This window comes from Merops nubicus, unplaced genomic scaffold (genome assembly GCF_000691845.1).
Source record: "Merops nubicus isolate BGI_N331 unplaced genomic scaffold, ASM69184v1 scaffold15288, whole genome shotgun sequence".
Lineage (NCBI taxonomy): Eukaryota > Metazoa > Chordata > Aves > Coraciiformes > Meropidae > Merops > Merops nubicus.
The window spans coordinates 4,878-30,698 of NW_008625217.1; the positions used below are offsets into that span (position 1 = coordinate 4,878).

General features: G+C 44.8%; 1 protein-coding gene across 1 annotated transcript; it reads right to left on the minus strand.

The window, feature by feature from the left end:
* Positions 1–8,395: 8,395 nt before the first annotated feature.
* On the minus strand, positions 8,396–25,802 carry HEG1 (heart development protein with EGF-like domains 1). Its single transcript, XM_008945612.1, has 10 exons — positions 25,526–25,802; positions 21,108–21,202; positions 19,761–19,819; positions 19,126–19,286; positions 17,250–17,384; positions 12,531–12,573; positions 12,385–12,422; positions 11,768–11,855; positions 10,110–10,284; positions 8,396–8,545 (listed from the first exon to the last, which is right to left on the minus strand). Exons 1-10 carry the CDS (start codon positions 25,800–25,802, stop codon positions 8,396–8,398), a joined length of 1,221 nt encoding a protein of 406 aa, XP_008943860.1.
* Between the last annotated feature and the right edge of the window lie 19 nt (positions 25,803–25,821).

A 25,821-nucleotide genomic window follows, 5' to 3' on the forward strand; every position in this document is an offset into this window, starting at 1 on the left:
CCAGACATTTTTTTTCTTTGCTTGCCCTTCCCTGTCCATTTTGTGACACACCAGTGGTCACGACAGACCCTCCCCAGGGAAAAGGGGACTGGCAGACTGCATATGACCCACTGCTTGCTAATTTGTGGGGAGATTATTAATAGAGGTTTGATAGTTTAGGAGAACAGAAAAAGCATTACCAAAACAGGAGAACTGATGTCAGTGAAACATCAGCAGCTCTAATGCAATAACGAATGAAGCTGCTAAGCACATATTTAGACAATAGATAGTTGACTGTTAGTCCAGACAAACTCACACAGCCACAGTTGCTGTGATAGCCTGTAAGGAATCACAGAGAAAACTTTCTTTTCAGAAATAACTAACTTTCCAGCAGTGGTAAGTCCAAACTGTTGTACATCAAAGCTCAGATAGGGTGATCAAGAACATCAACAAATTATTATTATGGTACAAAAAAAGTGCTATATTTAGTAACAAATGTGGTCATTGTTCTCTTGTCATGATCTTTATGGCAGAAGAAAGGAGTATTAGAGGTAAAAGGCCTTGTTTATCTATTAGGAGGTGCATAGTGCCATGCAGCCTCATTATGTAAGTTGTCTGTAATCAAGGGGCAATCATGCTGCCAGACGACGTAAGTTAAAGTAGGAAGTGTCTTTTATAGGTGTTCACATTTCTCAGCTGGATACCTTCTTCCTATGTACTTTTTCAATCCTATTCCTTACTAGATTCCTACACATTTTGCTATCTCATATAAATTGGGTTCATCCACTGTATATTACATAAACAAGTAGAAATATATGTTGTAATTAGCCAAAAGTTAAAAAAAAAACCCTGCAGAAAGTGTAAATCAAAGTGCTATACAGATTCACCCATAATCAAGGGAAGCAGGTGCACTTTGACTCCTTTTCAGGTGGTTCCCAAGATGGTCTGAAGTGGGCAGGACTGTTAAATCCTGTACTGGTCCATAACTACAAAGGTCTTTTACCCAGTTTCAGGGCAGTGCTGTGACCGGTCCTTCTGCAATGGCAATTTCGTTCAAGGATACCAATGCCACAAAGAAAACAGACCAACCTGCAGTAGTGTTGGTAACAGAACTGAAGCACTGTTAACACTTCTTCTCTTGCAAATGAACCTCAGGATTTAGTTGGTTACTCTCTGTTTTCCCACCAGAGTCTTACTAGCCAAGGAGCAGGCATATAACACAATTCTGTACTACCTCACAGTAGAAAGTAGACTGAAGTTTCAGGATGTAGCAAGAAGTATGTTCTAGACCCACCATTTCTCTGCGAGTGGCCCTCACTTCATCTAGGGCAGCTGTCTAGTGTGAGATCTTGTGACACTGATGTCAAGGGTCAGGAATATCTTACCATGGAGTGAGCTACCCTCTGTAGATGCTTGTTGCTTTTCATGCTACTGCAGGAGCCAGATGATGGGTTCCAACTGGCCACCTAACTGTTGGTAGAGCAGATGAATCGCACCCTAGTCCCATCCAATTGCTATTGCAGTTGAGGGTTGTACTCCTTTGGAGCGACAGAGGAAAAGACTGTCCCAGATGAACATACCTGGTGTTACTCCAGATGCCATCACGCCTCTTCCCAGCAGCCTGGGCTGGACATTGTGTTTATCTGGATTCAAGGTAGCTTCCTTCTTCCACTGAGACACTTGGCTGTATGTTCTCCCCAGTCCCTGCTGGCACTTACTGATCTCACTGCGGTCAGGTACAGTCCTTTGCCCTGCCAAACAGCCCTGCTGCACCAGCCTCTTCTGGGGCTTTCATCCACCCCTTCAACATGCAAACACACCACTTCACCAATTGTCTTGCAGTTCCAGAAGGATGAAAAATTAAGTTGAGGAAAAAATTAAAATTAAATTGAATTGCTTAATGCTACTGAAATAAATGTATCGGAACACAACTTTTATTTCAGCTGAGCAGAATTTCATTTAGCATAACTAACAGAACACACCCACTTCATCTCTGCTTTTTATTTTAGTCATTCAATCACCAAGCACCACCAGAAGAACAAAAGAACTATAAAATTTCTTTGTTTCTAGATTAGAGTTCTAATTATAATTAAAACCATCTAAAAGTTGTGCATGTATCTCTTTACAGGGAAAGCTGACGACAATTAAAAAGCTGAGACATGGTAATACTTATAGTTTTATTGTATCCTTTTACAATACTGACTAGAACGCCAGATTTAATAATATTGGATGCAAGTATAAAAATAATCCAATCCTTAAAAATTATATTTTGCTACTACAGTACTGTATAATTAGTGGAGGCTGAAAATATGATACAACTTTAAATAACACTGGTTTGGGAAATGTCCTCAGACCCCAGTGACTTGGAAGCAAACATTCAGAGATCCAGGGAGGAAACTGGGCAATCTCAAGAACATAAGCAGGTTTACAATCAGGCTGATAAAAGAAGTACAAATAAATGCTGACAATTTACCTTTTGAAATTGAGCTCACAAAAGGTGAGCTTTACTACCACTATTCTGAAAGCTGCTCAAATAAACCGTTATGATTTTACACACCTCATTTGACCCTCAGTTAGGAGAAAAGTTCTGTAGAATCTGACAGTGCTTAAAACAAATGGCTAAGATTAACAGAATTTCCTTCAAAAAAAAGAATATTAAATATTTATTCTGCTGTTGGTTTTTTTTTTGGGGGGGGGGGGTTCGTTTTTGTTTTGTTTTGTTTTGTTGTTTTTATGGGGGGGTTGTTTGTTTTTAAGTAAACCCATTTGAGCAGATTTTATTGGAGAAAAATTCACCTTTTCTGTCAGGTGAATTCTATGACATTGCTCGAGAAAAGTGATCAGGTTTTACTGTATTCCACAGGACTTTTCCATACAGGATTTTGCAGACCTGGGGGCTGCCTACCACAGTCATTAACACAGGCAAGTCTCCCATCCATTCTAGCATTTCACTAGAATAAAGTTCAAGGGACTTAACACTTACCTACTACTTTTAAGGAACACCAGGCACCTTCTCTATGTGTTCCTTCAACAAGCGTATTACACATGTGCAAAACAAACTAGACACAGAAGAGGTGTCATCCCACATATTACCTTACAATACACAAGCCACACTTGCTTTAGATACTTCTGCAAAACAAGCAGGAGTAATAATATCACCTCTTTTTTTTCTTATTTCTTACCCCTTCATACAGTTATGTCCTGCTTTTCAATTTCAGCAGTTCAAGGGAATGAAGGATTAAATACACATTGAAAAGCTCCTGTGATCTTACAAGCACACATCACATAGCCCTTTTGAAACTGGGAGATCTTGCTTAATTTCTAAAGGGACCAATAAGACTGAACTGAAGAGCACTGAGGAGCAGTTCTTATTTGTGACTGCAGGAAGCTCCTCTACATCCCTAGAAGATCTTACATGATAGGAAACAGGTTGGCTGATCATTAAAATAAGTACACAAAATTCACATTCATTCTCTTCTTCAGAAGGCGTTTCAGATCTTGAACCTGTTTTGTTCAATCTCACATAATACAGGTCCTGCTACAGTAATAAGTATACTTTTGAAAAAATAAATACAACGTGGAAGGGCAACAACAGTATCACAGAAACAGGCAGGACACAGAGCCACAGGAAAGCATGTACTACACACATGGTAGTGGTGGTGGAATAGTCCAGGCCTAGAGAAAACTTCATTATAGTCCATGAGAGAGTTACCCCTGGTCACTATAACAGATGCTGGATTTGGTCCTTTGTGTTTAAACAGGATAAAATATTAGTCAGCACAGGAAGAGCATTTAAGTAAAATGCCTCCGTTCTTGTGAATTTAGGGAAGAAAACTAAAGATTAAACATCGTTATGAGGGAATGAGAAGTCCAGCTGGATTTGGAACAGATATGGCCATGGATCAGCATTAGTGACAAATGGGGGAAGCCTGTGGGGAAGCACGCAGGCTATCTGCAGCAATGCCCAGCCCTGCCCTGCTGCTCTCCCCGTCAGGTCCTGGCAAACCACTTTTCCAGGTATTGGCACAAGCCATTCCACAATGACAAACACCTCTCTCTAGCTGCAATTTATTGCTATTTTTAAAGCCATTTACTACTGCTCAGTGTGGAGGTAAATACCTTTCAGAAGGCTGTTTCACAAGGTGTGACTCAGTACATGACCATGACATTGGGACTTTACAGTAAACACTGCAACAGCAATGAGGTTCATTGGTTCGTTGCTGCTGTGTCACCTACTGATTTAAAGGTGGAGGGCAAAGGGCAGCAACATGCCCCGGTCCTGTTTTTTCCTCATATAGCCCAATTCAGTGCTGTCAGGTTTCAACAGTATGGAAAAAGCCCCTGATTTTTCCAGTGCAGCTGGGAGGGCTGGCCAGGGCAGCAGTGCATGGCAGGGACACGGGAAGGCTGTGTGTACAAACCTCCCTTTTGAAAGGTCCCTCAAATCTGCACTTTGCTGCTCTGTTCACTGGGGCTGCCTCTCCTAGGCTGCCTGCCAGGGGTGTTTTTGTGGGTGAAGGGCTTCTGTCAGCACAACTGGCAGAGCACCATTGCAACAAATGTATACCTCACGCCTTTTCCTATCAAGCAACAAAATTAGCATTTTTTCCAAAGTTAATAAAAAATATACCCACACAACCGCTTGCTGGCTGCTCCCCTAGCTTTCCACAGCAGTCAGAAGCAAGAGCAGATTTCTGTGTAGTGTTGGTGTAGCTTTTCTTCCTTTCCCCACACCTGGCTGACCACTTGCATCTTCCTTACAAGAAACGTGCCACTTCTATCTTATTCTCTTGGCCAGTAGAGAGCAATTCCACTTGGCAAAAACATCAAGTATGCTCAAAATTTGCAATTTAGGGTAGCTAAAAGTGATCTAAATAGTCTGAGAAATTATCTGCATTTATTTAGACATCCTCCAAGGAGTTAGGTATTAAACAGAGAGGTATCCACGTTTGAAAGTGTGCTTGAGGGCACGTGAAAACCCTTCTCACATCCGACAGGAGCAACAAGCTCCATTCCACTGGCAGGGGGTGCTTAGTTTATGGCAGAAGTGGAAGCAGACAGAGAAGACCCCAGTGTCAGGTTCAACAGAGGCAAGCTGCACAGAAACAGGTCCCATCCCTGCCGTGGCCGGGCAAGCCCGTTGCTGCTGGGATGTGGTAGGAAATAACTGCAGTAAAATAACTGTCATAAAACACTCCACTGCAGCCACCCCTCCCGCCAGGCTGAAGAGGGAAGCTGGCGGCACAGGGAGCGGCTGGGCTGCTGGAGACTCGGCAGCCCCGGGCTGCATCTGCCGGCTCCGCAAAGACTTCCTGCATCCCGGTGTGGGAAAGCACCTGCACCCAGCCCGGCCCTGACCCCTGCCCAGCTCCTCTCATGCCTCCCGAGCACGGCCTCCTAGCATGCCAGAGAAGGTGCTGCAGGTCAGGGGAGGCCCTCCTCCTCCTCCTCCTCCCACTGTGGGCTATGAGCTGGCTCCGTGCCTTCTTTCTTACCACAGCTAAAAGGAAGGGCAGGATGCAATGGATACATTCTCCTAAGAAATTTCCCAATGTCTACTTGCTCTGGCAGAGAGAAACTTTCAGTGCCATGAAGTTCTCTCTTCTGGAAAAAGCTGAGTTTAGTAGTCCTCACTCAGAGAAAATCCTGCTGGGTTTACTGAGACCCTTTCACTTCACATGCATCGTTAAAAAGAATTTGAAGATCATAAATAAAGACAATTAATTACTTGCAAACTTTTGCGTGCTCTCCATTAGGAACAGCCCTTTCTTATTTCCTCTAAACTCCCTTGCAATTTTCAGTTTGCTGTGAGATACAGACCAGGAGTTTTGTTCATAGAGCCCATGTTACTCTTTATATAGACGAATTGATCTGCAACTGTCAAGTGATAGTTCCTACTATGCCTTTTGTACTTAGCACACGGAATCACAGGAACATTTCCCAGTCCTTGAACTAATCAAGCAACTAAGCATATTTGCCTATAAGCATGTGCTTAAGCTCTTCCCTATCTGACAAAACACTGCCCATGGTTAAATCCTGCCATCACTGCTGGGACACTCTTCCTCTTTGCTAAGCAGCTTTAGTAAATAGGGTCAGTGCCCAGTGCTTGTCTACACACTTTGGATTTAGATTTAGCATGAATCCCAGCTTCCCTCTTTTTTTTTTTTTTTTGTACATAGACAAAACCCTCCTCCATAGCATGGGAAAGGCAGTCCTTTCTGTCCTAGGCACTCTCAAAAACAGAGGCAACTCACCTGCACAGGAACACCTCTGCCAATGCCCTCTTTGAAGGACCCCACAGCACAGCAGGCTCAAGACCTTAGTTCCCATTATCCAATGGATCCTACGTAATTAAGACATTGGCTGCTAAAGAAAGGGAGAAGAACATCTTTCATGGACTGGAAACACTGATCAGCATGGCAGGGAACAGGTAGTTCTTGTGCTTTACCTATTACACTATTTTGGCTACTGTAACTAGAGATTTCCTTAAATATAGCTCTTTAGGCAGCTGCACTTCCCATAAGTATCCATTAATTTCCTCCCTACAGCTGAGATAAGCTGTGTACCATCACCTGTGAGGCTGGTGGTGGACCAGACAGGTGTGAAGGTGCATACATCATCACCACAAGGTCATGTAAGTACAAAGGACACTGCCCTAGGCATCCATAAAGATCTGGTTTTCTGCGAGCCCACACCACTGTTTCTACGTAGTAGATAACTGCTGTTCTCACTTTGGGTAAGCACTCTGGGGGACACATCTCATGGTCCTCTGTGCTTCAGTCAGCTGAGCCACTCTATGAATGCGTATGAATTTGTAGGCACTGTGTCTTTTCAAGCACTGCAGGGGAGAAGGGGATATCAGGGAGTGTGTGCCCGTGAGTGAAACTGCACTACAGAGATGATGGGTTAATGGCTAAGGAGCTACACTATTTGTTATCCTCGTACAAGCAGCCACCTTTAATTAAAAGCACAGTCACATCCAGGGGAAGGATCCATATCGAGACTCTGTATTTGGACAGGGTTTGGATGACACAGCATAATGCTGCAGTAAAGATAAGCAGTAAATATACTTCATTAGTAAGATCTCTTTCAACACCCAGCTCAGGTCAGAATACAGTTCATGAGCTTTCAATCCAACCTTTGGTTAGAAATACAGTAACTTGCATTCTTCAGCTTTTGCCAAGATGCTTCAGATGAATTAACATACCTAGGCGAAGAAACCTGCCTGGCCACTTGAAAGTAGGATGGGAGAAAGCAAAACACTTCAGATTAAGTGATCTTTGCTCTGCTAGGATTGAAACCATCGTGGTTGTCTCTCCCTTAAATGCAGCTGACTGCTTTGAGCCTTATTTTCCCATGTACTGAAAGCCTCCATAGCTCCTACAGAAGTTGAAGTGGGCTGTGAAGGATTCAGAACTGTCCCACCTGCAGTGCCCAGAATTCAGGTTCCATCAGCCCAGCCAGGGCAATGCCATTATTGCTCCTTCCCAGATACCTCATAAGGAGCATGCTGAATTCCTGGCTCATCTTTTTCTTCCTGGTGAGCAACTATTTAACATTATATTGGTGTTTCTACAGGCATTTAAATCCCTGCAGGGAAACAGAACCCCATAAGATAGAAGCAGTGTGATGACATGTAGTGTCATCACTTCTGAACAACGTTGGTTGACAAAACAACATACTTAGACTCCTCCCTACACACAGGAAGCTTTCAAAGCAGAGCATAGGATCAACTGTGGGTTTTTGCAGTTAAAATCGCAGTGGTATGACTAACTTTCCCATAATCCTTGCAGACAATTAGCCCACAAATTCAGCCAACATTGCCAGGCACCAGGCTTCAGCAAGGACCTGACTGCCTGGAGAACTTCTACCAGTAAGAAGGTGAGGGCCAGGGGACAAGCCAGCTTCCCTGCCATGTACGAAACAGAAAGCAATGCAGCCATGTGAAAGAGAGTGGAAAAACTTGCCCTACCAAAAGCAGCTGCAGAGCGAATCTTTGCATGAAGAGTGGCTAAGAAGACCAGCACAGCCAACAGTGAACAAGATGTGTAAACAAAACACTCCCTAGTGGTATTCAATGCAGAGTGTTGGGCACAGCTCATCTGCCTCTACTGATCCTCACTTGCCACAGAGTTTAAAGAGTGAAGAAGCAGCACAGAACAAATCAGAAGGATGTGTTAACTTCCATCTGGGTCTTTTAGTGATGTGCACCTTGAGCCATTCCCTCCTCCTTCTCTCTGCTGCTCATCAAGTGTAACTTCCTCAGGGCAGCAATGCTCGGCATGAAGTTCAAAGTCCTTCCTGTTAAATGGGAGGAGTAAGATTGATGTGGGCTGAACTGCCCAGGAGACAGATTGTACCTGGGCATCAAGGGCCACAAAACTGTGTCAATCTTCCACTACCTCTCCACTCCCTGCTAAAAATAGTCTCTTCTTCTGGTTTCATCACTAATGAAGGATGGATTGTATTGTCCAGGGTAGATGCATGAATGTCGAGATCCAGGCAAACCAGTGTAGGGAGGATAAAGTCCATTTCTTTCCAGCTCAGGATTTCTCAGTCCAGCTGGCTGTAGTAGTGAAAAAAAATAAATAAAAAGAGTCTTATTGTCACACTCAAATCCTCCTTCAGGCACAGCCCTATCACCTCTCACTTCAGTAGCTAGAAGGAACAACGTGACCACTAATGACGTCTGTAACCTAGAACGATTTTTACTGCGGGAGTTATGCATTGCCTGAAGGTGTTACACTGATGCAATCTAATTTCGACAGCTTGCCAGTTAGCAGACTTGAAGTTTACCTGGCTCCACCAAGTGCAATCTAAGTACACAGTTAATTTTTAATCTAAGAGTACTCTGCTGATGAGCTCAGGAATTGAAACAACTCTCACAAAGATGATATTGTCCCAGAGTCATCCTTGAAGGAAATGCTTCTAGAAAATCATAGTCTTCTTCTCTGGGCATTATGTGGGAGCACTTCTCTGCCCATTAACCACAGGTACCTACTCTCCCAACACAGGCACTGGAATTATATGTCAAATACAAAGTCATATGACTTTCCCTTTTCTTCCCCCCTCTTACTTTAGTAAATCTCCTGGGGGCATTTGGTTGAGGAACTCTGATGTGCAAGAACAAGACTGTACAATCGTTTCACCCAGTAAATAACATCAAACCACTAAGGCTGACCTGTTACAAAGTAGATCTATACAAAACCCTCATCATCTACTGCTTGCTACAAAGCTGCTTTTTCTAGTTGCCAACGTAACAGAAGTCTTTAAAAATGTTTAGGAAACACATTTTCATTTCCAAAGCTCTCATTCTTACAGGAAGGAGGAAGGAGGATTATCTCCCTTCATGCTGTGCAAACTTGCTTACCGGAAAATTTGTAATAGAAGCCAGAAAAAAAACATATTGCTCTCTGCTCTGGAAAGCAGGAGTCATTAACGTGTGATTCGTGTGGAAACATGCAACCTTTGCTCATGAGTAACCCACACACACCTTAACTACATACACTATGTTGTTGTAGATGAGTGACAGATGATACACCAGCACCACAGCTCCAGAGACAGGCATTAGCAGATGGTACCAACCATGACAGCAAGTCTTGCGCCCTAGACAGTCTATTAGTCTTTCATCACTAATTTCCTGCCACTTGTTCCCTAAGAGCTTAAGGGATACTCCTTATGCACCCTTTCTGCTGCAGGAAGGGGCCTGTACCCTGGAAAGGGAAGGAGTGGAAGAGGGCTCCTCAGTAACCAGCATCTTCCCATCTTGGGGTGAAGTCTCCCAGGCAGATGTCTCAACCTTCCAGCATCAGCAATGAAGATGGAAGGGAGAAAACTACCCACAGGGACCCCCAGAAGTCTGTCCAAAACTTTTACTTCTCCTAGTCAATTCTAGAATTGTTTTTTTGGGGCATCTAACATAATGTTCCTAGACATTTCCCTAGCACTCTTCCTAATGACTTCTCTTTGTGATATTCACCATATGTAATAGCTAGAGTCCACAGGACTCCCAATGCCTTGCTGCCTATGGACGTAATTTGCAGGAAATAGATCTGTACTTCCAAAAATAATGGAATGTGTCTTTCCTGTATCAGGCACAAAGGGTTAATAGTTAAGCTACGGATAGATACCGAATAATACACATCTGTCATCTGCAACAGGTTCTTGGTGCTTCCGTTCTCCTGCATCTCTATGGTCTCTCTGCCCCACTCCTGTGCCCGGGGATTCTTCGGATATTCAGCATACGGTGACATCTGGAAATCCCCACTCTTGAAAATGAGTTTACTTATGTCATTTTTATTCTTCCTGTTTATAAAATAATGAAGGAAAGAGAAAACATACAACTTATCCTGCTATCTTGTATGCACTTCTGACGTGATTTCAGGAGGTCTACTTCATGTTATGAGCCTTGACAGGGAACAAAGGTCACCTCTAGAATAGCTACAGTCCAATCTTCTGCTCTGAGGCAAAATCATATATGAAGTCAGATCATGCTACTCAAAACATTATCTGGTGGGATTGGAATCTCCAGGGATGGAGACGGCATAACCTCTCTGAGAAACCTGTTCCACTGCCTTGCTGTCCTTCTAGTGACAGAGATTTTATTTACATTCAGTTTGAACCTCTCCTGTTCCAGCTTATGAACACACATTAAAAATATGTGTGTTCCCCTGAGTCAATAAAAAAGTCACAGAAATCTAGGAAGAAAGAAAAGCATATGGGAGTCTCCATGCTATTCAAGTCTCCATGTGGTTAACTATAGCACTTCTAGGCAGTACGTTAATTCCTAACAAGGAAGACTTGCAAGGGCCCGGTCTGAAGGACATCAAATGCCCCTACATGACTACCATATAGTCATGGTAGAAAGGAGATCATACAACATTCATACCATGTTGTACGAATGGACTCGGCAACACTTCCAGTTCAAAGCAGAGTACCCTCCAGGAGGTCACATAACCTGCCAAAGGCCAGGACTCATAAGATCAGTTCATCTCTGCAGACACCTGTATTCCAGGGCCTGGAAGTGTACTGGGCACCACACCTCCCAGCTGGGGCTTGCTGGCATCCCCCTGGCTCAAAACACAAGGGAACAAGCGCACACCACTGTACCAACCCAATCAGTGCCACATCTGTATTACTGATAAATCCAGCTGCTGACTTTAATCAGAGAGCTTTGAAATCTTGTATTTGGCAGCTGGAACTGGGGGGAGAGGGTGTTACTTCAGGCAGCCCTTTTCATGCTACATAAATCACAGAGCAGGGCTTCATCAGCAAGCACATCTTGCCTCTATCCCAAAGCTACCTGCTGGTATGGGAGCTACGTGTGTCTGAGGTCTCACACACAGACTGAGAGCACACGCAGGGCTGGTCCATGAAGAAAACTGAAAATAGCCTTAAATACACTCAAACACCACTTGGGCAATGGCCAGCAACCCTTCCTGTTGCCTCAACTTCTCCTTCCTACTTAGATGTGTTTTTGGAGACTGTTCCTCAGCTGCCTTACAGCTGTGAGTGGGAAGGACACCTTTGCCTCTCCATCCTTAGAGAACAGGATTGCCAAGCACATCCTTAAGAGATGTCCAGTTTGATTTTTCAGCCTGGTTGCTAGAAGAAAAAAAAAAAAAATGCCCCAAATGAAAGCACAATGTAATAATACTCTAGTATCTCTAATCCACTTGCTTAGATACCCTATGTGTTCACTTATGTGTTTTGGTGCCTCAGGGTTCACACATGGAGCACTCAGTGAGGTGTAACCCAGAGGTGAGCCAGGGCTGGTGGTGGTACCTACCGGCAGCAGGTGACAATCAGGGCTATGCCCATGATAAGCAGAAGTCCTCCTCCTGCTGCTGCAATCACCACAGTGATGAGCTGGTATGCTACAGAGAGGAAAGACAGAGGCTTACTTAGCAACAGCCATGGGCTTGTAAATACTGAGGCAAACATACCCACAGTCCTCCTGCAAAGGGATTAACTGCTCATTCCCACCTTCCCTCCCTCTGTAAGCAACGTTGCCTTAAGTTGTCAAGCAAAATGGGAATCTCCTGCTGGAGGAAGAACAAGCTTTTGTTTCCCTAGGGGATGGATACCCTTCACTGACAGGTCAGAAAAACCGTCAGTGTTTCATGGATTCAGCTCTGAATATCTTGCTTCAACTATGTCCACTATATGTGCTATCAGGAGAGCATCCAGAGAAAGGAGATCTCCTTTTCTTAGCAGATAATATTAAGTCAACTTTGTCAAGGAAGGCTAACAAAATAATTTTCAATGGGAAGTGAAGAAAGAAAAACCACTGACAAGAGCAGCATAAACCTACTGGACTTTAGACACAGTCATTTGCAATTCCTTGTTTCAAATTTCCAATTTCTGATGATGTGGGCATTAAAAGAAACAAATCTTGGTACTTACGGTTTCCACAGTTGAATCCACCTAAGCCAAATGGGCAGCTGGAAACAGAAAACAGGGAATTTCAGTGGCTTGCTTGTGCCAAGAGATCACCACAGCAATATTAAGAAGGATGGTGAGGAAAGAGGAGGGCAGAGCAGTCAACGTACCTCACACAGGTCTCGTTTTCCAGTTTATATCCATCTTCACAGGCTAGAAACAGAAACAGGAGAAGGTCCACAAGCATCATGCAGCGGTTGGTACAGGGGAGCATTTCCCTCTGCCTCTCCCCACGGCAGCCTCACACCCCAAACCACCTCGGGCACCAACAAGGCAGCCTGAGCTGCTGGCACAGCTCTGATGTGATGTAATAACTCCTCTGGTTTAGGCAAAACACTTAAATTCACCTCCCGCTGGCTTTGATGGGACTATTTCAGGGCTTCCCAGGAAAACTAGCCCAGAGCCCAGAACAGGGTGGACAGCTGGTAACGTAGTTCCCAGCAGAATCTCTTCTCACCCAGCTGAAAACTCCCTGCACATGTATACCACTTGCCATGAACAGCAGTGTCAGAAGTCTTGCCTCCAGTTTTGGTTTTGAAACTTCATTTGAGCAGGGCTACTTTAGCACTGATGTACATTATTAATTGCTTTTAAATGTTGGTATTGCAATAAAATGTTATGCAAACACAGACGAGGTAATCCAAAGTGGTATATGAAGTTTTGCCTCATATCACTATTTTTTCTTGTCTTTCAAATTTGCAGCTAAACCAAATTTTAAAATACCATATTTTACTATAGAACAGAAATTAAATTCAGGCCTAAATAATCCAGAAAACTGCTTTGTACAAAATGTTGGTGAAAAACTGAAACTGTAGCTGTCCATAAGCACAAAAACTATTTTATTTTGAAGTCATCACCTGAACTACCTGAGAAAATTACACTACCCCTCTGATGAGCAACAAGGGTGATGATACATTGGACATACAATTCTAAGCTTTGAATTACTGATAAGATCACTGCTTTTCCCAGCAACAGTCCCACCAGAGCTCCTGCAGATCTGCTGCCTTTCGCAGAGGCAGTGAAGGTGGCCACTCAAAGACCTGAGTAGGAGTGGCACGGATGGAGTTGCTCTGGCAGAGGGACAAGCCAGGGCCAGCACTTGCAGCAGTCTTGAGGAGCTGCAAGACCACCCAGAGGTCAAGGAAACCCTGGCAGCACACTCCACAGGGAATAAAACTAGATTGTAAAGTGAACAAAACATTATTGGATTTTTTTTTTCATTCAAACACCATATGCTCAAAAATGGTGAGGCAGCAGCTCTCAAGCCCTCTTCCCTCTGCCCTGCTCTCTAACTGTAGCCTGAAACCCATAGCCAAAAGCTCAGGTGGTCTCCAACCCCAGCAAGTGTGAGGAAATATGTGGGGAGAGGAGGGGGCTTCTAGCAGGTCCCAGATAAGCCTGAGGGCAATGACTGTTCCTCCAGAAATGCTTCGTGCTGGAGGGGGAGAAGGAAGAAAAGAAGGACAAACAAGCAGAGTTGTCCACTAGGATGGGTTGGCAATATCACAGTAAACCAAGAGAGAGCACTAGTATTCTGCCTGGAAAAAAGAAGTTTATGGCTCTTCCAGCTCCAATAACAAGTGATACTGATGCCAGCAGGGAGCAATGTGACTGTGACCTCCCCCTCATAATACAGGTCACAAAGCTTCCCTAAATTTAATTCCAGCTTCAAATCAAATAGTTGAACTGGAGCTACATTTTAGAGAGCCATCCAAGATTGATTTTAATATTTTCAGTGACAATCAACCACTCCTGGGTCAGACTCTCATAAAGTTCATTTCCTCAGCCATTAAAAACATGCACCTTCTTTCTGGTCTGAATTATCCCAGTGTCAAATTCCAGACTTTGGATGTTTACTTGCTAGACTGGAAAAAGTTATATGATCACATCTCTCCTCCTCACCATCAAATCACTCATTTGCCTTTAATAAAGCCAAGTGCACTGAGATCTTTGAGTCTCCCGAGTTATTGCAGGTTTTCCCTGAATGCTCACAGGTTCTCCTTGACCCTTCTGATTTCTGGTTCACAGAAATAGTTGTTATAAGCCCAGGAATAACAGAACTTCCTCTCATCTGCCTGGCTGTGCCCCTTAAATGCACACAGGGATGGTATTACTCTTACAAGCTACAGCTAGGGATCTCTTCTTTACTCAGCAAGCCCCCTCTGCAGCTCTGCCCAAGTCTCTGCTTTCCAGGAGACACAACCCATGGTGTGCCTGGCACTCCACTCTTGGATGCCTGGCCTTGCTTGTGGATGTACTGAAATACTGTTTGCCTATATATCATTAACTAAGTGTCCATGATTCCTGTTGAGAAGGCCTGAAGGAGCCTTCAGGCAGATGCTGAAGCCAAGCCTAACCTCATTCCCTCAGCCCTAGCCCAATAACACGTGTAGGGCACATAGATCTTGAGTGGTCTCAAAGCTGGAGCCATGCCTTGGGCAGGAGCAGCCTGGGACCCCACTGGCACACACCTCTCAGGCCAGGAGACTATAGGGGCAGTAAAGAGGAAAGCAAGATGCTGAACATGCATCTCTGTCTTGCTTAAACACTTGGTGCTTATGTCTTTTCCTTTCCTCGCCCTGCCTTCTCCTGCCACTTTGCTTTCTCTTCTGGCATCTTTCCTGCTCCTTTGAACACACTCCCAGGAGAGCTTGCACTGTCACACTCACTCGGTAAGCTTTCAAACGTGAGCAGGGACCAGAGGAAAGGCTGAAGTGTCAGGGGCCAAGCAAAGCTATTGAGTTGTGTTTTTCTACTCGGATGCCTTTGCCTTCCTGAAGAGATTCAGGGGTCTCTTTGGAAACCTGCTTTGCTGCTCCTTGCTTCGCTCTGTACTACTAAAAATAGCATGCCCTTGAAAAGCTGGCACAGTGGGCTTGTCACCCTCTCTCTAAAACAGCCCCAAAGACACCGGGAAGTTTGAACACCAGGAACGACCCAGAGAAGACCAAACTGCATACCAAGAGGTACCATGACCAACATGTTGAAACTCCTGTGGCCCAGAGACCCAACCCTTCCTTGATCCAGAAGATGGGGCATGTCCCAGGGAACAGGTATCTCAAGGCAGGACAGAACAATCCCTGGGGGGTCAGGGTGGCCAGTCCCCTGGGCCACAGGAGCTCTCCCAGCCGCACCCACCTTCCCACGGGGCAGACCAGACAGGAGAGCACAATGGCTGTTTCCCTCTTTGCAAATACTATAATTGGTGTTACCACGCCGCATTTTCACAGCCCATAATGAGGGACGGATGCTCAGGAGACCTTAGTTCCTGTTTAGTTACTAAGAGGGCAGTATTTTCAAAGAGGTTGGTATATTGTATGCTATATTTATCAGAAAATAGCCCTGAATATCAAAAGAGGGCCATGGCTTGGCTTTTGAAAAAGCCTTTAGAAATCCCAACCACCTGGTCTACCCGGACGGGAACAAGGTGACGCTGAGAACCTGGCATCTCCCCAGAGCCTGGCACTCTGCAGTCAGTGCTACCCTCACACCACCGCACTGTAGCCTACATCCCACATCAACCCTGACCCTCAGACACCCTCAAGCTGGTCAGTAAGATGTTTCCTACTGACAGCAATGTGGAATTCAGGCCTCACTGCAAGCAGGTAAGAGGTTTTATATTTTACACAGCAAACAAGACCTGTACGTAAGATGTAACCACATGCACAAGATCTCTTAGCCCTCTGCAACCATCATATCCAAGTGCCTCACAGCCTCTCAGGTATTCATCTTCACAACACTGCTTGGCAAGAGACATGGACAAGAAAAGTGGAATAACTCACCCTGGGTCCTTATCATCAACAATGGGGCAAAAGCCTTTAAGGTACCATCTCAGCTCCCCACCTACTACATAAGCCCTTCTCTGCCTCTCAGGGGTCCATGGAGATGGTCAGTATTTCCTAACAGAAATCTTTCCCCAACATACAAGATGAAGGGAGGGAAGAAAAACACAAAGGAGAAAGGTTTTGCCTGAAACCACAAAGTAGAGAAGAGGCAGAACCATGACCTGGGACCTAGAGATGCCCAACTCTGAGATGTCCATCCTAGAGCCTGTAGCACATGAGTTATTTCCAGGCACATTTTTCTCACTCTCTGATAAGATTTGGAATTGATAAAGCATCTCCTCCTATTTCAGTAGCAACCCAGCAGACATTGTCAAGGAGCAATATATAACCACTACTGCAATTGTTATTCATATGTCATCAGAAAACTGAATTTCTTAAGAAGCCCTACAACAGCCACTGGAACTAGGGAATGGACACCCTGATCGTACAGAAGTCATTTTGACCACTGGCACATGGACAAAGACCTTGTCTAAAATTTAGCCAAAACAGGTTTTCTGAGGAGTAGCTAAAAAATAATATAACCCTTAAGCTTAAAATTTCTATTAAGAACTCAGCTGAAAAATAAATTCCTAATAGTTTTCAGATATTTCTTTTAAAAATACTGATGATGTCTGGATGCATTGTGATTTTAAAGCCCTTCTCCTACGTTCACTGAGAGTTCAGACAAAATCCAAACAGGCAGAGACACACGTCACCTCTGCTGTGTGCCACTGAACTGGAGCCCAAAGCAGTCAGGCCCCTTTCTCCCTCTTCTCAATCACTGTGTCTCACAGCATGCTCCAGAAAGAGATAATATTATTCCTAGAGAGAGACTGTATCTTCAGCGTCTCCTGAAAAGTCCCCCAACAAACCAAACTGGAGTTGCTAATATTTATTCATAATATTGAGCTTCTTGCGTGTACGGTGATACACACGCACTCATTGCCCCTGGAACAGAAAGTTTAAGCAAAATTTGGGCAAAATACGTCACATAAAGAGCAATACCTCTGCAAGAGTGGTCCATCTTGTTGTATTTGAAGTACCCACTCTTGCACTGGCAGAGTGCGACTCCATCGAAGTCGGTGCACTCAGATGTTTCCCTGTCACATTCGGGGTCTTTCTGCTTGCACAAGCTGCCAGCTGTTGGGAAGAGGTGGCCAACATCAGCATGGTCCTCTCTGAAGCCACTGTTATGCACATTTGCTATCCTCATCAGCTCATGAGCTGCTTTAATCTCTTTTTTTTTTTTTTTTTAAATAACATTTGTTCCATTAGGAGACAGTCAACATTACATTACGGCACGATTTCTTCCAAATCTACCACGGTTTGTAGGGGCAAATAGAGAGGGCAACTATGAAATGTTTCAGCTTGGAGTCAGAAGGGGAAATGAAAAAGCAAAATTTGGTTTGGCTCAAGCTGAAACACATTCACCTCCTGAGACAGTTCAACAAATCAGTTTTTAAGTTTATATCAAGTAAAACATTTTACTCAGCCCAAACCAAATTTTTTCCATTTTAATATTAAACACTGGATTTTTTCATTTTCCAAAGACTTTGTCCTTTCATTTACGTCACTTTGAAACAGTACTTCCTTTACTTTAGAAAGACAGATTTGCTACAATGAGCATTCAGCAGAACTGTGGGTAAATGATGGAAATTGTGTCACCAGATTTACATTTTTACTGGGAGGTCACACTAAATTGAATGAACAAATGAACAAATATTCATAAGAAATAGGATTTTATGGAAAACATGTCACTCACTGGGCACTCACCTTTTACAAACCTCTCCCTGCTAGATCCATCATTTTTTTTTTTTTAATCTGACATCTTTTAAGTACTTACACAAGAACATAACTTGATTCTTATTCTGTTTAGGTCAAGTTAGAACAAGTTAGAAGTAGACTTTACCAAAAGCATTGTATTAGAGGTAGTGGCTAGATATAATCTGAGTCAGTCTACCAAAATAATTTAATCAGTCCATGGTGGAGTGTGGCTTTCAAATACAGTATGTTAAAATGAAAGCACACACTAAATTTCTCATCTTCATGTTCACTTTGCCAAAATGATCCAAGGAGAGTCTTCCACTACACCCAGACTATGCGTTGTTGCTTTTCATCCTCAAAGCCAAACGTCGAAGCCCGAAGTCACAGTGCTCTACACACAGAAATTTCCTTGCACGAGCCCATCTCTCAGGGATGCTCTTTATCTGCTGGTCCCTTGTACAGCTGAATCTCCTCTATCACTCCCTTAGAAACTGAGGACTGGGACATGCAGGGCACAGGGCCGCCACCACCGGTAAGAGTCCACCTAGAGAAGGTCCAGCACAGCACTGATGTGCTTCTCCAGATCCCTCTGTGCCACACCCACATTCCCCCTTGCCAGGTAAAGGATTTGGTACAGAAATCTAAAGTTCTTAATTGTGAACCATTTTAACACCTTGCAACACTGAAACTGGGCAGGCAGGGAGCTCCCCACGCAGCCTCCAGCAGCTCCAGCCCATTTCACTGGGGGGTGTTGTCTCGGCTTTCACACCATTTCCCCAGCTCCCAGCTACACGGGTGGAATCAAGACTTATGCTTTTTGATCTGGCGGGGCCTGGTGTCACATCCCAGAGATGAAAGACTGCCCTACAATGCCTCTAATCCTGCGCTGCACGCTGTTTTCAGAGAGGCAGATTTCTCACAAATGTGGCAAAGATAAGGCTCAATATCTGCATCTCTTTTGTACTGCGAGGCTCTTAAGATGACTCCCATTTAAATAAGATAAAAAAGATTCAGAGGGGCTTTTCCAAATGCCAACATTTTTCTCCCTCTGTTATAAAAGAAGCTAAATAAAACATCCCCTTCCCTTCCTGTCACAGTCCCTCCAGATCCTACTTACCTCTGTGGAGTGGTTTCAGGCTGGAGATGAACTGGCAGGCTTCGGTGGGGGATTTGCAGGCTCGAATGTAGCTTCTCACACTGCTGATAATGTCATAGAAAGTCACGTTGGATGCTAAAGAGAATGTGGATTGCACTGAAACATGCACAATGCTTGCCTCCCTGACGGAAAACAAAACAATGAGTACCACGGGTCAGTTTGATGTCATCATTAGTACCTTATACACAGGACTCTTCTTAACACACATTATACATAAGACTCCTAGCAAGACAAGGGTCGCTTATCACAGATGCAAAGGTGCATACACACTGCAATTGTTCTGCATTGCAACAGACCTCAAAAACAGGACAAACTTTCAGTCAGAGAGGTAAATTTGGGGCTTGTAGGGGTGTTAGTAGACCACTTGGAAACCAACCACAAGTCCCTCCTGAGCAGCTCACAAGTCCATCCCCCAGCAGCTCAGGCCAGGAGAAAAATACTGGGAGAGCATGGGGCATTCCCCATGCCATGCATCAATCCCCATGGGACTGCATCAAGCCCAGCACTAACTCAAAATGGAGAATGTGGATCTCAAGTTGAACATCCCAAATGCTCAAGTTTCTCATTCTTCCCCTGGCAGCCTTACTTAGCCTTACCTGGTTGCCTTCACCATGGAGTGGCGGTACCCCGGCAAGCCCGACAGTGAGGCATTGAGCTGCAAGGAAGGAGAGCAGCTGTTAGTGCCCCAGGGGATGATGGTGATGGAAGGCAGCAGGGCAGGACACAGAACAAAATAGCCCTCCTGGGTCATGGACACCATCCCTTGTGTTCATAAGAGCTGGCTGCTGAGGCCGAGGGGGCTCGGAGCATTCCAGCAGTTCATCTGCTCAGTAAGAAATATGTACCGTCCTGTTGGCAGCGAGGGACAGCTGAAGTCACCATCATGCAGCCTTGAACAGGAATGAAGACCCAGGGATTTCAGCATGAGCATCTGCCTAGGGGCCCACTGTGTAATGACCACAAAGGCTGAGGAAGAGCCAGAACCCAGCAGGGAGAGAGCCCCACACAAGGCTGAGCTAAAAGCAGCACCCTCAGAGACTGCACATCTTCCAAGGAACCCCCCTCGCCCTGGATCCACATGGTCAGTGGTGTCCACTCCCCAACACAAGCCGTGCAGGTAGCAAGGTGACTCACCCCAGCTCCCCCCTCCTTGGGCAGCAAGCTCCAAAAAGAGATGGGGTGAACTGAAGTCAGCCCAGGAACTGCTACCAGGACAAACTCATGCATGCAATGTTCTGGTTGAAAACACACAGAGATGAACCTATCCCCATCCCAGGGGTCTTGTTGGAGCAACTGGTGGAACTGCACATGGGGAAGCCACCAGCTCACCCAGCACTAGTTCTCAACTGACCAAGGGCCACATGGTTGCAATAGCACGGCTGGGACACTCCACCAAGATGAAGGTGTATTTGGGAGGGGTGCTGCTGCTGTCCTTCATCCCACGGGGTTTGGCTAAGAGCAAATGTTACCAGCTGCAGTCCAACCCACAGCAGCACCTGGGAGATTTACCAATGAACGATGAAGCTCAGAGTCACAGTTTTAATGGGACCTTGGAGGAGCAGTGAGGCCCTTTTGAGGTCTGGAAAAGGCAACGCAGCCAGAAGACACTAAGAAAGGCTGGAAGCTAGAGAAGCACGAACCCAGACACATTACTTCACAAAAAGAGCTTCAGGATTTCCTGAGCAAGCGTGCAGTCTTAAGCCCTATAGGAGCTGGATCTCTCTGCTGCTGTCTTGACCGCTTGGGCAGGGCAGGGGAGAGAAGAGTGCTGGGATTTAGAAGTGTACATCTCACCAGTCTGACTTACACCAGACCAGGATAGTTCAATAATTAAAAAGGCTAAATTCACGCTACAGAGTCTCGTGATTTCCCACGACAACCGTAAGAGGAGCAAAGGGCACCTGTCCTATCAGCATTGCCAAAGTCCCAGCAGTGACACTCACCATCGCCACGATTTCACTCTCGACCTGCAGGAGCTCTGCATACTTCCCATAGGTAATATTAAGTTTCAGGGGGACCTGCCCAATAAATATTCTTACTAAAAAGAGAATAAGATAAATTAGTCAGAACACATCTCCACGCCATGTGTAGTTTGGTTTCATCCACCTTGTATGAAAGACTGTCTGCATGGAAAAGTCCTTCATGCAGTGGACAGAAAACTTATGTCTAAGAGTCACTGCCCCAGCAAAGCAAAGTCCCAGCCCTGAGACTTTTACCAAAACTTGCTGCAATGTTCCCACAGTCCCAGTCAAATTCCAGAACTCAGTGCTGCTGACCCGCCAGCATTTCACTGCAGTGTTCATATAGTTAACACTGAAACAGACTAATTTAAGGGGACCTCTGAACACACAGAGGAGCTGGGAAAATTTAGTAACAAGACAGTTTCGGGTATCAAAGCAATTTATAATAATTTGGGGTGAATGTGTGAAATGTCTTACCCCTCCCCGCAGAGGAAGGAAAGCAGATCAGCAAGTCAAAATAAAACACTGCAGAAAGGACATTTTCATTTTTCAAATTGTTGGACAGAATGAGTGATGACATTTGAAAAGAGGTCTAAAAGATGCATTTTTCCATTCTTAGATTCATATTTGATTCATAGCAGCAGAATGCAATAATCTGAGTTGTCCCGACTCAGAGAGATAATATCCCTAAATCTTGTATTAAGTGTCATGAGATACTCGGTGGAAATGAGAACTCAGAGCTCCAGTTTTATGTTCCACCAGAAAAACAAACACAGTTGCAGATAACATTCTAAGCCTCCAATTCTTTCCCATTTTTTCCTATCCACAGAGCCTATCTTCACCACAAATTTTATATCAGACAGCTCTAGTGTAACAACTCTGGGTAAAAATAAGATGAGAATCACCTCCACAGGATTTATATAATCTGCCCATATCCCAGTTCAAGGCATAATCAAAACAACTCTCTAAATTAGAAGCTGACACATTCCAACTTGAAGAAATGTTTCAAAACACCTTTCAGGGACACCTCACCCATATTTCCTTTGCAAAATTTCCATGCCTCTAATCCTCGCTGATTAAGGGTCAGAAGAAACTCTAGCAAAACAAATTCCCATTTACAATGGGACATTGTAAATCCTTGGGATTGAGAATCTTCTGACAGAAAGGAAGGGGTCAGAACCTGAGTTCCAAGTCATAGTTTTGCTGCATGAAAAATGTTAAAGGTATGAAACAAGCCCTTGATCTTACACAGACTTTCACGGCTGCTTAGTTTTCTGCAGATGGCTGATCCCACTGAAGCCAGGTTGCACAACAGCCCCAGGTTTGCATGGCTGGGAGCTACCATAAGCTGCTGAATGCTTTTGGGGGCTTGTAAAACACATGAGGAACAGAAGGGTCACATCCGCCCTGACTAACAGGCCGAGCCCACCGCTCTGTTGCTGTGTTGTTAAGAAAGCCTCAGCCAGCCCTGCGCCTGCTCCCGGGGCAGCCCAGCACGCCAGGCATTGCACATCGCACTTGTGTAAACAGCAAAAGCCTCTCGGTAAAAGTGGTGGCTGGGAGGAACATTAAGCTCCTGAACTAGTCTGAGCCTTGGTTAATTTACTGTACAAGATTGCAGATAATTATTCCCATCTTTTTCTCCCCTGGTTTTTCACTTTTGTTTTCTTACCTAAATTGCACTTTCCTTTTTCCAGCTCATATCCAAGAGGACACTGACAGACATAGGAGCCACGAGTGCTGTTGCAGGTAGCCAGTGCAGGACAAGGGTTGGAAAGACACTTATCCACATCTACAAAAGCAGAAAAAAAAAAAAAAAACAGGCTATAATTACAGAACCACAAATATCATTAGCTGTTGTGCTAAAAGAGATGAACTTGGCTCTTTTCTGTGACCCCCTGAGCATTATCAGATGTTTCATTGCACCATTTGAACTTACTATTTATCCTGTTCTTAATTATTCTGTTGGAGCTGAAAGAATAAATGCAAACCACTTTCTTGAAAATTCATTCAAAAGCTTTTGGGATCCAGCGTTGATCCCTGTTAATATGAACATCCAGCTTGTCCACCACACTGCTCATCTGCAGATCTCAGGATGCTTTTCAAAAACAATTATGGATAGAGAAGCCAAAAAAAGGGACCTCAACAACCAGAGCTAGACATGGGAGCACGGGCTTTTTCACCAAAGCCCTGTCCTCTTCATCCAAGCCTTGTTTCTGTGATCCAAAGCTAGTGCTTGAGCACTGATGCTGTCTGTAGATCACTCAGTACCAGTAGAGGAAGCCCTGGCTGCCATCACCTCCTTTACCAGGGCTGCAGCCTCCTCCATGCCAGGCTGGGGATGGCCTTAGCAGCGATATCTGCCTGTGCCACCACCCATAATGCACTTCCCACTGGGTGAGCAAGGGCTTGGGGAGCAGACACCAGCTGTGAAATATGGAGTGTCAGGGTGTTCATGACTGTAGATTCACATGAGGCCTTGAGCAACATACTCTAGTTGAGAGGTGTCCTTGCCCATGGCAGGGAGGTTGGATTAGATGACCTCTAGGGTCCCTTCCAACCTAAGCCAGTCCATCATCAGTCAATTCAAGCTTCAAATTCTGGAGAAGACATTCAACACTTCCATTCGAAAATAACCATGTCCTGGTCAAAAATGATCCTCTTGCTGTGCATAGGACTCACAGGAGCATAAGTGCACATCACACACAGTTGTGAGGGCAGGCCATAGCCAGGACTGTGGACTTGGCAGTGACAAGGTGGTCCAAGACGAGCAAGCCAGCTTACACACCACTCGTTGCTATTCTGCAGCTGCTGCCAAGCACTGCAGCAGGGGCAGGAGGGCTGAGCTCTGTGGTTAAAACACAAAGCACGAGCCAAACCCATGTGTGAGTTTCTGGCAGTGCCATGGTACCTCGTGGCATCACACAGGCCCTGAAGACCAGACAGTCCTGAGCTAACACCTGCGTTGGGACACACCATTTGTCAAAATCTCCACATCTCAACTAGCCTGGCATTGCTGCCTCAGCATCAGCAAGGAGAAGGTTAGGTGTCTCTGAACCAAGCAGCCAGAAATCTGTGGGAGTATTTTAAATCACTAGCTTTCCATTCACCATCCTTCAGTTTTGCTTTGTACAGTGTGGGCCAGGGCAGCTTCTTCTTTTGTGGCAGTGAGTGCAGTGAGTGCCCACGTACAAAGCACCATGTCCAAGGCAGCAAAAGGAGCTTCTGCATTTTGGTAAATGGCAAAACTCTGTATTTGAAGGGAAGAGTAACTTGGACAAAAGCGTTAATCAGCTGGTAAAAAGGAGACTTACCTTAATTTCTTGATAAAAAAAAAATCCATTCCCTTACAGTGAATTTTTTTATATGAAGCCATAACTATAATGAAAACCAATCAGCCTGAGAAATAACTTTTAAATACTTGATTACTGGATGGAATATATACTACTGACAGTGTTTTACTGAAAGTAGTGCAGTCAGCACACACAACTTCCTACAGTGGCAGGAGCGTCAGGCTCATAAACTTCAAACACAATCAGTTGACATTCATATAAAACCTCAGCCAGTGTGTTTACCTGAGAAGATCAGGAGCCTGACAGCCGTAATAAATGATTCCAACAACACACCCTGCAAGACTATGGTACGGAGCCTACCAGGAAACGCAACAGGCCCTTAAGTAGGAGATTATTTAGTGAGGTGGGGACAAAATGACCATAGATCATAATAAAAGAAGTTCTAACGCAAATACCAAGTGACAGTCAATCACCTTTTCTCATTAATAAGATAGATATTGATTGATATCATTTGATATTGTCAATTAATTGACAAATATCAAATGCATCTTATGCTTATGTGGAAGGCAAATGAGCTTTATTTTCTTAAAATCCTCAAATTTGAGTTTAATGTTTCTATTAGAAATGTTCACCAGATTGCTCACCCCCTTTTAAGCTTGATTGCTAAACCCTTAGCTTAAAAATAACAACATGGAGACTGAGTTCTTTTCCTTAAACCCTGCTGACAACAGACATCTTATGTACATATATAACCCTTCAAAGAGCCTTAAAGTGGGACCCATGCACTGCTGGCCCCTTTGTCCCACCACTGACGAGTGCCATTAGACACGTTACCTGTTGCTGGAGATGATATCCTCAGCCCAGTCGTGCTGCTCGATGGAGGAACAGTGGTTGGCTTGGTGGCAGACAAGGTAGTTGCAATGCTCCCAGTGGTCTTGCTGGTTGGAGTGGCTTCAGAAGGACTTGTAACCAGGATATTTTCCTCAGTGACTTTACTAGGCCTTGCAGTGGTGGGATACACAGCTTCTGTGCTTTCACCAGTGGTATACACATGCTTAGTGGCAGTGGGCGTTTGAGCTCTGTGGGCTTTTGTGGTACTGGCATCACCTGGGGTTGGCTGGCGACTGGCCAGTGTTGTCAGCACAGGAGGTCTCACCGTGGTCAGTGCCACCTCAGGGACGCTGCCGCTGTGGTTTGTTGCACTGGCTGAGGGACTAAGAGGTGCACCCGTTGGCCCAGCCTGCGGGGCATGGCTGGCTGTGGTGAGCGGCGGCGTTGCCTTCCCAAAGCTGCCCCCCTGGGCAGTGGTAGCTCTAGGGGAGGCAGTCTCCACTGCCGTCACAGGAGCAGACATGGTCACCATGTGCCCACCCAGCTGCTCCATGGGTGCCGTAGGGGAAAGA

What these genes read in the sequence shown, in the direction of transcription:
- HEG1 (XM_008945612.1), bottom strand. Translation starts at nt 25,802, where the DNA reads ATGGAGCAGCTGGGTGGGCACATGGTGACCATGTCTGCTCCTGTGACG. An exon ending in TCCATGGTGAAGGCAACCAG is followed by an intron (nt 19,287 to 19,760) that starts GTAAGGCTAAGT and finishes GTTTTCCGTCAG; the next exon opens with GGAGGCAAGCATTGTGCATG. An exon ending in GAAAACGAGACCTGTGTGAG is followed by an intron (nt 12,423 to 12,530) that starts GTACGTTGACTG and finishes TTCTGTTTCCAG; the next exon opens with CTGCCCATTTGGCTTAGGTG.